Genomic DNA, 14,214 nt, shown 5'->3' with positions numbered 1-14,214 from the left:
CACGTAAGTTTTCTGAAATAAACTGCATAATTAGGACAGATATTTCCAATGGGAAAATGCCTTTCTCTGGAACTACATAATACTATGAGTGTGTGCCCTTCTTTCCCTGTTTGAGCATACAGTTCTTGAATGGTTAGCTGGAGACCATTATTTATGGGAGTTGGGAAGAAGCCGACACAAAAGGGATGGGATGAAGACAGGACTGTATGGTTTAAAAGAACATCTGGAACATAAATGCTCCAGGAGAAGCATGCTGCCAACTACAGCCAGTTAAAAAAGAGAAGGGCCTTCAGGAAACACAGCAGAGCTGAAGAAGAACCTAAGGATGCCTAAAACAGGACAACAAGCTTACCAGGCGACCCCTTCCTTGCTGTCTGGATCATCAGGTTGGCCTGTTGGGTCCAATGAAGGCTTGATGTGTCACATCTGACTTAGGGCGTAGGAGAGAGGGTATCTGTCTGGCTGGAACCCTGCATCCTGAATACAGGAGAGGAGGGAGTAAGGTTCAGCTATACAAAGTAGCCAGCATGGTAGAAGTGTGAAAGAGGTGGGCAGCTGGATTAGAAGTTGTGGGTCTGGTTCTGTTCTCTGGTACTAGGTGTCAGCTAGGGCCAAGTTGTTCTGTGTCAGGCTGCCAAGAGGCGGCAATCTCTTCTTCCTACAGAAGTGGTGAGAATTGCAAGAAAGAGTTGAGAACAGCCTGGTAGGATTAAATGGTAGATCTGCAATGGAAACTGTACTCCATGCTCATTTGCTCTGTGACTCGAATTAGAAATGAGCCTGGGAAGAGTAGCTGCCTATACACAAGAAAAAAGATACGGTAGGTGACAGAGCCAGGTAGTGGTGAAAGAAGAAAAATATTGAGGATCCAACATATTATGTAGACAGATAATAATGAGAAAAGGCTTGTCCCTCCTCTAGTCATCACCACAGGAAATGGAGAGTTCATTTAAAATCTTACTTAAGCACGGGTGTATCATAAAAAATAATACACAACTGGGGAGTAAAGGAAGAACTGTGAAGGGAATCAGAAAGCTACCACACATGAAGAGTAGAGGTCGAGTAAATGTTTAATGAGGGTCTCAGATTAAGGAGGGTTTCTGACCTACTTCTGAACAATGTAGGAAAACAAAGGGCCTTATCATTGCTTTGAAATCATATAGTCTAAAAAGGCTTGCTATATTATTCAGATTAGAATGATGAACCAACAATGAAATCTGAATGAAAAGCATGTGTTGTATGTATTTATGAAACACCTAGCAACATGGAAGCTCTGCACATTATTGCAATGTATGAGGATATCCTTTATAAAATCATTGAGAGCCTGCTGGCCTGCTTATCGTTCCGAGAATGTTTATGAAGAGCGTCACCACACTGTAGTAACATATGTCACCTGATGTTGCCAATTCCTCATTTTTCTTATTAGTGCAAACAAATGTCAAAGTGCTAAGACGCTGTTATTCATCCTTTAGAGGCTTCGTTACATTCTGCCCTGTCATAGGATGGCCTCACATTTTACAATGTTGAATGAAAAGCCCAATGTTTGCTTGCTTACTAGGTATGATGAATTAAAGCCCATCGCACTTACAGATCCCTAGCAGTTCCATTCAGCTTGGCTAAGACTGGGGGACCAGAACACAACAAGCAGAGACCCCTGTGCTTCCATCTACCATGTCCATTTCTACAAGTAAACCTTGCAAAGTGGCAGCAATGGCATTCCACAAAAATGTAGCATAAAACACAATTCCTTCCAGCTTTGTATTTCCTTCAGGGACAGAACTGCAGCAGCAAATTACAATGGCCTTTCTGCTGACTGAATAGAACTTACTGACATTTTGGCATACTTAGCCCTACTCAGAGCTTGCCTGCTCCATGATTTGGTTGAAAGTAAAGTTGTTGCAACATATCTCATCCAGTGCACCAAATGCCCTGATGGAAAATACGTAGGAGAAACCAAACAACTGTGCACCAGAATGAACGTACATCAAAAATCTATCAAAGACAACGATACCCAATTACCTGTCAGGGCACATTTCCCACAAGAACACCGCTCTCTCTCCAATCACTCAGTAATAATCCTCAAAGGGAATTCACAAAACACCTTTGGCAGACAAGCCTATGAACTTAACTTCATCAATCTACTGGATATGAACAATCATGGACTACATATAGACATTGGATTTATGACACGTTATAACATGCCTGACATCTGACTCCCCAGGTAAACCCTCCACTTTTTGCCAGCTATATTCATTCCCTTTCCCCACCCCACCTCCTGTCTCTCATCCTTTGATTACAGCTATATTCATTCCCCTTCCCCCCTCCCCAGCCCGCCCCCCACACCTGTTTCTCACTTATTGACCAACCCAATTTACATTTTAACTGACTGGCTTTCCTGCATATGTACTGGCCTCTGGCTGCTTTACTACTCCATCCAGGAAGAGCACAAACCATGTGCAGATGCTTTCTCTGCCTGATGAAGGGTAATTGTACCTGAAAGCCTGCAAAGAAGACATTTTCCAACTAAGTCTAATAAAAGATATCAGATTTACCCAAAGAACCTTTTCTGCCTATGGCAGCAACATTGACTTACCACTAAACATCCAGAAACTAGGTTTTTACTTCCTCTTAGCTCTCTTGGGTCTGCATATAATACTAGTCAGAAACTGGGCCTTATTCTGGTTAGTGATGGCCCAAAGACATCATCTCAGATCTAAATGCCCTTAATCTTTGCATAATTTAATTCTTAGGGCTCAAAATTAAACATTTTTTGTCTCTTAAGCATATGGCTTTTAACTACATCCTGTAAAAAAATTTCAATAGAGCAGTTTTCAATCAGAAAACATGATTCCACAAATGTTTCCTGGCAACATAATTTCATTGAAATGTTCACAGTAAATCAAACATTTCATTCTGATGAGGTCAAAACATTTCATTTTGACTTCATTATTCTGAATTTTTAAATTATATTTTAGATTTTAGAAGTCAGAACAACTGAAGCATAATATCTTAAGTGTATTAGAATTTGCAATCCTTTTTCAATAAACTGCAAATGAAATACTGTATAAAAAATTCCAAGACTTTTCATTCCAATTCAGTACTAAATCAAAATTTAAGATTTAAAAATTTGCACAGCTCTGCTTTTTAAGATAGAACTCTATAACAAAATTAATAATATGGTATCTATAGAAAATGTGGTAAACTTGCATTTTTTTTTCAGTTTAGATCTTTTGATATATAATTATGCAGACTACTTTGGACCCAATTCTGTCTCCTTCATATTCAACAGTACCTTACCAGGCAAGCAGCCCCACTGATTTCAAGCTGCAGAGTTATGCCCATAATAATTAAATAAATTGTAACCACTGGTCTTTCCTAGGCTTAGCAATTTATTCCTTTACATATTATTAAACATAGGTATTCAATATTCTAAAAGCACACACATATTACTGGTGTTTCAGAAGGAGTGACAAAATATTCGTGTATATTCAGGAGCGTAGTACCTGCTCCCTTGATTTTTTTTAAGCACTAATGAGGATGTGATTTGATAAGTTAGAACTGCACTTTGGAAAAATGTGCAACTGCCTTAATTACTTATGTATAAAAATGAGGATGATAGTTAAATACATTAAAAGCACACAGGCATGAGCTTCCCCATTGTGAAACTATCCCTGGGGTAGATGGCAGCTGGGCCACAAACTTTCCCCGAGGCACCTGTAAAAGCTGCATGAGTCCACAAAGGAATTAGAGGATTTACAGCACACACACAAAGGGCCATATGGGTGCTGTTATTCTGGAGGAGCACAGTACATCCATAAGACAAAAATGGGTTTAGTGATGTCCCTGATGAAGCCATTTATATCTGAGATCAGTAGGCTAGCTGGGAAGAGAAAAGCCAAGACATTCAGGTGGCAGTAACATCTCTTAAGTCTTTGAGATACAGGTTTGGGAAAGCAAAGTCTGGTGCTAAATCAGATGCTAAGAAAATGATGAATAAGCAGACTAAGAAATGAAGTAAGAGAAACCTCTTATTTTATTGAGAAAAAACTCTTAACACCAAAGGGTTACCATAGAGGGAGCAAAAATACTACTCCCTGGGCATGTCTACATGAGATGTTTAACTTCACATTAACATAGTATACTGTGAAGTAAGCATGTACATACACACATGCTTACTTCACAGTAAACCTCCCTAATACCGAGTAAATTTGCTACCTGCAAATGCAAGTAGCAAATTTACTCAGCATTAGTAATGGCACCATAGTGCTCATGTAGATGCCTGACTGGGAGCAAAATCTGCTTCCCTGCCTCTGGGAGCTGCCCACTGCTGGGGCAAGCTCTGTCACAGGAGCCTGGGTGGGGACTATGTCCCCCTGCACTGGAAGCAGGGAGGTTCAAGTCCCCTGCTCTCAGATTGCAATCAGGGAGTGGGAGCTGGGAGATCCATTGTGATTGGGGAGCAGGAGGCTGGGAGACCCTTATCTCTTAGCCTGAGCTCCACAGTTGTGGGGGTCAGGCTGGGAGATAAGGATCTCCCAGCCCGAGCCCCACAACTGTGGAGCTCAGGCTGGGAGATAAATGTCTCCAGCAGCAGCCCCACAGTCGCGAAGCCAGTGCTGCAAACTTGTTCCACTCCTAGCTCCATAAGCATGGAGCTGGTGGGGGGCAGGGGACAAGTTCCCTAGTCCCTGGCCTGCATGCCTGGTTGGAGACCATGTCTTCTTGCTCTGGCGGCAGGGATTTTGCAGCCCCCACTCCCTGATCATGATCGTGGAGCAGGGGCAGGAAGCTTGTTCCCAGCCCCCCACTTCATGACTGCAATTGCAATCATGGAGCAGGCTGTAGGAGTGCCCTGCATGGGAACAGTGCCCTGCCCAGCCTGGAGCTGGCTGGGACCTGCCCTTGACTAGGAGAGTTCCCAATCAGCCCCAGGCTGTGTGGGGAAGCATGTGCAACCTGGAGGTGGCTAGGGACTGTCCTGTTCCAGGCAGTCCCCAGACAGCTCTGGGCTGCACATGCAGACTTCCCCATGCAGCCTGGGGCTGGCCACTAACTGTCTTAGTCAGGGCAGGTCCTAGCCCTGTGTCCCAATGAGGTGATTGAGGCATAGGGCTTGGGAAAAGCTGCAGGGGTAGGGTACATTCAACTCCCCTGCCCTGATCTGCTGGTGGGGCAGCTAGCAGCGAAGTAGCTGCTAGCTGGCCCACCAGCAGATTGGGACAGGGGCCTGGGACCTGCCCCTCCGCTGCAGCTCTTTCTAAGTCCCACAATCAGGGAGTCAGGGCCACGAGCTCCCTGCTGCCAGGGCAGAGGGACATTGCCCCACCCCAGCAGCAAACTGTCTCTTGGCCTTGTGCTCCCTGCCAGCCCCTGGGCTAGCACCCAGGGGGAGCCTGGAGCTCCCTTCAGTGGCAGCAGGGGCACACTGCAGGGCTGCAGGAAATTAGGAGCAAATTTTCTTCCTAATCCTCACATGTATAGACACCTACCCAAAAACCCTCACTCTTGAGTAGCTTACCTCACAGTAAATCTAGACTGGAGTAAATGCCTGTGTAGATGTGCCCTCTGAGTAGGTGTTTGACAATTGTGCTTAAGCAAATGTTTGGTAGGAAAAGAATTGAGCTCTTTTTCTCATTTTATTACACTCCAAGCAAGATTGACAGAGAAACATTTTTAATGTTTCCTGATATCAAACATATTTCAGACAGTGACTTTATTATTTTTACTTTAGAAAGCAAAATGAGGTATTCTATGGGAGTATTTTTTTAGATTGTTCAAAATCATTTGGAAATGATGGCTTATACTTGTGAAGGAGATGCTACGAGGCAGCAAGTTTTAAGTAAGATTCTAGTACAGGTTGATAAATAATTTAGCTAGCAATTGGGGTACATAAAACATGATTATAACAGGCTATCTTGCTTTCACCACATGACATATTGTCTGTTCCTTTCAAGCTAGCCTACTAAGGAAATAACTAGCAGAGTAAACTATGGATCCCTTCCCAATGCAAGGGAACTAGACTTTTTAGCATGGATACACCGCAAAATATTATATATATGTATGACTAGAATACCAAAGCTACCCACACATCAAGAATGGCATGGTAACATTTGATTTTGTAGGAACATAGAACTAAAGAATGGAAGAGATTACTAGGCCCCAAGTATAGTCAATCACCCGTGATCCTTGACAACCATAGAATAAACATTTGTCTAACAGGATACACACAAGCATCCCTCCTACACACCACCGTTGCAAAGCATCTGATAACAAACTTAGGGTTGTAAGTACAAAAGAAAACCCTACAATTTGCCACAGGGAGGGAACAGGAGTGAGAAGTTACAGAAACTACAGAAAAATTTAGCATTACACTATATATGACACTTCTATTAAATGGCAACTTGCTAATAACAGATTATAATAACCCTCTTCATTGTCTTTCTTATGTATCACCCAATAATTATTTTAGTATTAGGAATTTAGTATTGTGCTTGCTGGGGGAGAAGAGCTGTGTGCATTTCTTGGAGAGATGGTGACAGCTAAAGCCTCTCTGTAGGAGAAGGGGTGGAGGCTTGTGGGGGACATTGGGGAAGAAAGGTGGGGCTCAACGGGGATGGTGGGAGTGGGTGGACAGGAAGCTGGGCTGTGTGCAAAAAAGTTTGTTATATCTGGATGTCAGTGGCAGTTGAGAGGTGTGGCTGGGATTGGCAGAAAGATTAGCTTGCGTGGGAATTCAGGTGACGGAGGGGTATTTGGGAAGAGGGGAGGAGCTGGAGTTTGTGGGTGTTGGGATATTGTTTGGGGAATACTGTCTGAGTTGTTTGTTCATTGTAAGCCCCTCTGAGCCTTTTGGATTGCTCAGGATAGAAATCTAATAAATAAAGATATTTTGTCCAAACTCAAAGCTTGAGTAGGCAGGCTGGACTTTGGGCAGGGAGAAAGAAGGAACAACTTTGGGAGTAAACCTGCATGAAACTGATGTGAGCTTTTAATCACACCGGCACATGCCCAGGCTCTGCTAGTGCTCACAGACCTCATGCTTATGCAGCTGAAACTTGCCATAATCTCTGTGCGGCAAGCATCTGCAGCTATGGGTACTGCAGACTATTTAATTCATGGCATGTTTTTGTTAGGAAACACAGTTTTGAAGGAATAAGAGGAATCAGCACAATTCTGTCTTTGGGACAAATCTGGAAGCTTTTCCAATGTATGGTGGCCACACATGATGTAATTTTCACTGACAGTTCTATTTGCAATAAAACAAAAGTTTCAAAGCAAAACTCTGAAAACAGCTTTTTATCAAAAGGTTCTGATCTTAATTGTCTTAGCAATAGGAATAATAAGGAGCTCGGATTCTTTAATGTTTCATACACTTGAAATATACAGGAGAAATATGTCAAAACAGGAGAAAATTAAATGTACTAGCACCAGATATCCAATAACATTTTTGTGAAGACCATACTTCTGTTAAAAGACTATAATCACATCCCATTTTCAGAGGACTCATTTCAGTTCAGTATACTGGTGCCATGAAGTAACAACATTTATCAGTTTCCTAACTTTCTGTCAGCATTGGATTATGTATTTACATGATTGGTAACCCAATAGATTAATGTTTACTGTGAAACTTTATGATTGCAGTTTGTGATGGAGAAATAGAGAGATATCTGACTTCTGACCAGTAAAAAAATGCCTCTGCTTGCAATACAGTTCTAGATACCAAGCCAATTTCAATAGCTTTTTCAGTGGGAAAAAGCCACTCATTTGGTTTAAGTTTAAAAAAAAAAGTTTGACCAACCCCAGGCAGTGACACAAGGTTAAGAAAAAAGGTTCAGTAACAGAAGTTTTGTGCTGGTATCAGAACAGGAAGAAATATAAGGAAAAATAGAAAGAAACTCAATGAATATTGTTTTCTGAGAGCTGATCATGGGACTTTAGGTGAGTTACATGATGACATTCATGATAACTGTTTTAGCCAAGTTATCAAAAAAGCAGCAGAGGCCCCTACGGGTTATTTCAGGATGTCTCGTCTACAGAAGACGTTGTAAATATGCAGATGTACCAGTCTGAGCAGAGAAAAACCTTGTCATGGTGCCTGTAAATCATTTTGCAAGAACAGAATGTAGCTATGATCACTGGCCAATTTCCGCAACACATAATGTAACATTAGGAAAAGTGTTTTGTCGAATGTTAAGGAAGACACAAACATTATGTCAAGTGGTCAATAAAAACATTTGGCAAAGTCATGTTTTAGCCTATTATAATATCTGTAGTCATCTGTGCAACACAGATAAGGCATCGCTGCCATTTTTAGATTGCCTACTGGCAATCTGGAAGGTTCAAAAGCTACATCAACTAATAGGGGTAAACTGTGTGAGTTAATAGGCATCGGTGCTTTTGATTTTGTAATTATGTAGAAAGAACCTATGATTTCAAAAGCAATTATCAAGTGCTAGTGCCAAAAGAAGAGGTCAAATGACACCACTACTTCCTCAAGTGTGACAAATGTCAGATATTCCCAGTAATGCTAATACTACACAAAGGATGATGTAGGATGCAGGAAAACAGTTTCAGAAAGACCCTAGAAAAGAGAGACTTTTGTTCACCATTGTGCTTCCCAAAGTATGGAGAAAGAGGAGAAATGGGGGTAAAGGCAGGGAAAAGAATTGACAGGGGAATGTTTAAATAGGCATAAAGAACAAAATCAGTAAAATCAGTAATATATACACTTACACACACAATAGTATATATACTTAGTTTCATTAATTTGATTTAATTAGATATATTTAAATTAGATTTATAAGTTAAAACTTTAAAGAGATATCGGGATTAATTCCATTTGCAGTTCACAGAAGTCATTCTGTAACAGAAAAAATGTATTCCTGACTTGCACTTATATCACTAAGAGCAGAATTTGGCCTAATGATTTAACTTTTATAGAAATATTCAGCAGAAATAGCCAGTTATACTTAACTTGCTGCTACAAAGCAAAGAGTTATTGAGTTTATGTGGGGTGAGACTTCATCTTGTATTAGTCTACATCTTTGCATTTGTCAGGAATCCTTCCTTGCACAAGCGAATATTTATTCAGCAGATAAAACTAACCACACATGGAATATTTTATGTAGGCTATAGTCTTGATAAAAAAAAAAAAAAAAGCTTTACAGGTACGTGCAGTTGGAATAACATTCAATGATAGAGATATATTAAACCCATTGTGTCTCTTCAAGTGGAATTTGATAACAATATATTGATTTCTTAATGGGATATGAATCACTTTCTCTTAAAAAAAAATACAAGAGGAGGGTTTCAGTCAACAAAAGATGTTTTGTTGATTAAAGTACCATAACATTTCAATTATAAAACATAACATCTACATTGTACCTAAAATGCCTTTTTTCCCCTCCCAGTGATGCTATAAAAAGGGCCCTACTCCTCCTACTTAAGCCATTAAGTATTTTGCCACTGACTTCAATTGGGAGCTAAAGGGAGTCTTAAAAGGGGAACAGATTGGAAAGGGAAGGTTAATTAGTGGTATGATTATCTCTGATCATCTCTGTTCAAAAAGGAATGTTAAAACCTTTGCTTATTTTGTCAGGCTGTGAAGGGAAACCACTGTCTATGGGAGCTTCATATTTAAGGTACTTAAATCAATTTGTATTCTAATACTGAGGACTATGAAAAAGGATTTTTAGTCACTTTATTTTTATGCCAATAAAAGTGCTAACTAAAATAATATAGCTTCACAAAGACTCCTTCATTTTTTTATAAAGATGCATACATAATAATAAATACACTTGCAATGAATGATGCTACATACCTAAAAGAAAAGACCATCATATATTTAGATAGGTACAGGAATATAGCTTTTTTATAATATATTTATCAAAGCAGAACCATCATCCTCCACTGGCTGCTACAGATAGAATAACAAAATCATTATGAAAAAAAGCATATTCTTATTTAAGAGGTTATATATTATGTTTACACACAGAAGTCAAGTTTCATATTAATACTAGCAAGGCTGACTTGCATGTTATGATTTCCTTCATTGTTCTTGCACGTATATGAAATATGAGACTGTACTTTACCCAGATTCCCAAATAGTATGCAATATTATAAAAAAGAAATGTTTCCTCAACGTATAAATAATTGCAAATACAAATACATTGGCACTATTTATAGAATAACTCTGATCATTTCCCATGATTTCCTTATGACCTTCAAGTATGGCTGCAAGCCAAGAAAAAGGATCAGTCTAAATTTATTTTTCAGCAATAGTAAAATGGATCAAATTTATTTTCTACATTTCTTCCACCATGAATGAAATTCCACTTCTATAGTATTACAAGCTGAAACTATGCCCTTCCTCTGAAACAGTAATATAAATACAAAGTGCCCTTCAAGACTATGCTGACCTAACATTTTTTTCATCCTAGTTAAACATGCTTAACTGTAATACTTCAGAATCTCTATACAGACACCAAGCTGACTTAAAATTTGTCTCCATTTGGGGATTTAGTAAACATTTAATTAGATGCTCCCAAGGAGATGTGAGCCAATGTAGGTTCAATATTTATTTATCAATGTGGTTTCAAAACTCTCGTTTTACAATATATCTTTGAGATCTTAAAATGAACAGAACTAGAACAGGAATTAAATCCATCCTTTCAAGTTTTCTGTAAGAGAGTGAATTGTTCTGTGGATCTAAATTCAGTGTTCATTTTACTTTTCTTATCTACTGCACAGATACTGGAAATAGCTGGAGAGATGTAATTATGGTACCATTAGACAGATAAGCCACATTCTAATTGCTCAAGGGACAAATTGGCAAAGCAAATGGAAGTCAACAAAGCAATGCAAAACAGAAATAAAGTAAGTTATGCAGCATACCATTACATACATTTTATATTTACCTTCATTTTTCTTGATAGTGAAATTTGGATTGTTGACCATTTCAGGAAGAAGACTATATAGGAAAAAATGTCCATTTTTAGGGTCATCTTTATCAACAGCACTAACAATCTGAATTATCTGCAATAGAAAAAGGTTACATAAAATTTATAGGCTCTTTACAGGTTGTATTGAGCAGCAGCATCTAGTTTGAAAAACTAACCTGCTAAATATAAATATACTGCACATTTCTGTTGGGCATTGTAAAAGGCATTTCATTCTAGTGCTACAGACATTATCTGGCTAGTGCTGTGATTTCACAAGACTAAAAAGGACCATCATTTACACTCCTGTATGAACTACACAGAACTTAGGCCAATGCATACAAAAATATGAGGGCTATTTCCTATTTAACCTGTCCCAGAAAATGGCAAGCAGAAAATGAGCAAAGTCTTGGCTGCCTCCAAATAACTTGTCAGACACAGTAACTCCAAGTGTGAGAGCATAATAATGTATTATTCTGCAAAAGAAAAAATGGGGAGGGATTTTGACTTGAAGGTATGACTTGCATATAGGGGTGTAGGTTGTAGCCGTGTTGGTCTAAGGACATAGGCGGACAAAGTTCTTTGGGTGAATCGGATATCTCTTATTATTTAAGTATTATTTTTTTATTAAGTATTTAAGTTGGTCTAATAAAAGAACCGTGTGTGAGTTGCATATATGAGTTTTTCTTGTTTTGGAATATTCTTGGCTCAGAGTCATGCCGAGAGATATGGACAACACCTTCATCTCCCTTCTCCTCCAAACCATCTTACCAAGTGGTTTTGTTTTTTTCTGTTGAATAAACATGAAGATTACCTTTTGATTTAAAATTCTGTATGTCTAATATCAGGTTACTGGTCGTTTTTTTTTCTTTTAAGTTAGATGGAAATCTGAGCACATAATTAGAGTTCATGGAGTTGTGGAGGAAATTCCTTTTTCAGAAAGCAGACAATGTTTATGCTTTTTATATAAAGCTTGACAATTCTTGCACGATAAAAAATGGAAAACCAGGTGCATTTTAACACAACAAACTTCACAGGTTTTGCATGTGCTCCAGAATATAGCATGTGATCTTAGACAAATTTGGAAGGGATTTTTTAAAAATCACAATATGTTCCAAACATTTTAAAATGATCTGCATGGGCAGCACTTTTTATGTATAATACACAGAAGTGTATATGAATCATCCTGTAATCCATATTGGAGAAGGATATAGTTTTTAAATCATCATTTTTAGGAAAACAAGAATGTCTCAGTGAGGGAAAGTACATTATTACAAATGTTAGCATCTAACACTACATATCACATACATTATAATATTCATTATCACTCTCCCCCTTTTTTTTTCTACCAAAGTTGAAAGCAGGAATTAAAAGCTCTCTTAAAATAGATAACCAAATAGGACAAATAGCAAGATATTAAATAAAAGGCACTTATTTATGTAGATTTGGATTAAGGCCCATCAATAACACTTCATCCAGATGTTAAAGTTTATAAGCAAAAAACCTGTGATGCCTTCATTACCCATGCCATTCTGTATCCTGTACAGTCCAGAAACATTATGAAAAATAATGTGGAGGGTTTATATATTAGTATATGTATTAACTTTTACATCTCTATGTTGGCAATGATAGGTTGCCAACTTGTTATGATTTCAAATGGATGGATTTGAAAAGGAAGCAAAAAGTACTTGAAAATAGCCTAAAATAATATTTTCTTCTATAAAATAGTTTGCCAATCAGATCATGGGACCTCCTGGCACAAAACGGTGATTTTTTTTCTTTCCAAAGGTTTTAAGTTCCAATTGAGGGTTGTAAGATATCAAGACCTTAAACCTATATTTTGACCATGGCCAAATATTTTCATTCTACTTTTTAAGCCATTGAAATTACAGCAGAAATCCAAATTTTCATGTAAAGATTAAAACAATTGAGTTTTTGTTTTGAATCATGTCTTTTTCAAAGGTAAAGATTTACAGCGTGATAGGAAGTAGTCCTGAAGGTATGGATTATTGAGCATAGGGAAATTTAGGTGGTCAAGTATGCATGAGTGCAATTTATGACATGACTGTGCCATTTAAATATTTGCTGATTGTTTAAGTGGTAATTCTCACCAATTTTATGTGAGAGAATTAGTTCTAATTATTGCTTGAACTGTCTCTAGGGTTTCAATTTATATAACAGATAAGTCACAAGTGAGCAACCATACAGCCAAGGGCTTTTCAGCTCCTGGAAACTCTGCAAGATTAGGATAGTTTATTATTTAGATTGGAAATCTTAGAGAAGTGGAATGAGTGGGCACATGCACGTCTGCATGTTTATGTGAGTTTTCAAACAGCATGGATGCATCTTACTCTCCACTGACACCTATGCCTTACATTGCAATTCTTCCTCCTCATCCTTTCTTACAACCCTCCAGGTTATCAAATTATTATTTTTCTTCAAAATGCCTAAAACATATATGCAAATACAATATTACAGCTAGTGAAATATTACGGTTGTTTACATGCAGAAGACAAAAAATTAAGTTGGTGTTCCCATAGCAACCTCTCTCCTCCTTTGTGTGCATGCATTACAATAAGGCTTTTATAAGCACATAACATATATGCACTAATATGAAACTACTGCATATGTTTGTCTCTGTGGTAGGAAAAAAGCCCAAAAACTTTTAGTACCTTCTCTTTATTACTGTGCTGATGAGCATGTCATATTGCTCAGTGTTGTGTGATCATGTAATAAAAGACACTGGCAGCAGTTCTCTGGCTCTCATTTTGTGGTTCATAACATACTAGAGACTTTTGTTGGTGAACTATCCTCTCTACCCCTCAGATAAATTTCTTCCTTTTCCATTGGTAATACAAAGCACAAATAGGATCTCCATAAATTATAGTTTGAGAACTGACTTACTGCAATGCATGTATGTCAGCAGCAGTATTAAGGTTAGTACCCTTTACTTTGCTCAATCCTGAATTTTCTGATATTTTCCCATGTAAAATTTTTACCTTGATGTTCTATTAACAAAGCTCATTCATATCATTGAATATGTATCTATACTTAGGATGAGAGCACTAAATCAGCATGTCTTAACAGGTATATCTGGACTGAAAATAATAATTAGAATATCCCAAAGGACCTTTCAACATTATATTCTGCATCCTTATAGTACAATTCTGCAGAACCACAAATGCCTAAAATTTGCTACCATTTCCTAAAATACCTAGCATTTCCAAACTACTATCAATGTAATAGCAGTGAATTATACAGAAAAGTAAGTATCAAC

General features: G+C 38.3%; 1 protein-coding gene across 4 annotated transcripts in view; it reads right to left on the bottom strand.

The window, feature by feature from the left end:
* Positions 1 to 14,214, bottom strand: part of CDH8 (cadherin 8) — a 222,116-nt gene that overhangs the window by 31,228 nt on the left and 176,674 nt on the right. For 3 of the 4 annotated variants that reach the window (XM_019488192.2, XM_019488191.2, XM_006270588.4), the window contains one exon: positions 10,917 to 11,034. In XM_019488192.2, the coding sequence (XP_019343737.1) occupies positions 10,917 to 11,034 (118 nt within the window). Of the gene's footprint in view, positions 1 to 9,820; positions 9,921 to 10,916; positions 11,035 to 14,214 lie in introns of those variants that run through there. The other variant, XM_059713888.1, reaches the window with a different exon arrangement.

This window comes from Alligator mississippiensis, chromosome 10, assembly GCF_030867095.1.
Source record: "Alligator mississippiensis isolate rAllMis1 chromosome 10, rAllMis1, whole genome shotgun sequence".
NCBI classification, from domain to species: Eukaryota; Metazoa; Chordata; order Crocodylia; family Alligatoridae; genus Alligator; species Alligator mississippiensis.
This window is presented reverse-complemented; position numbering and strand designations above follow the sequence as displayed.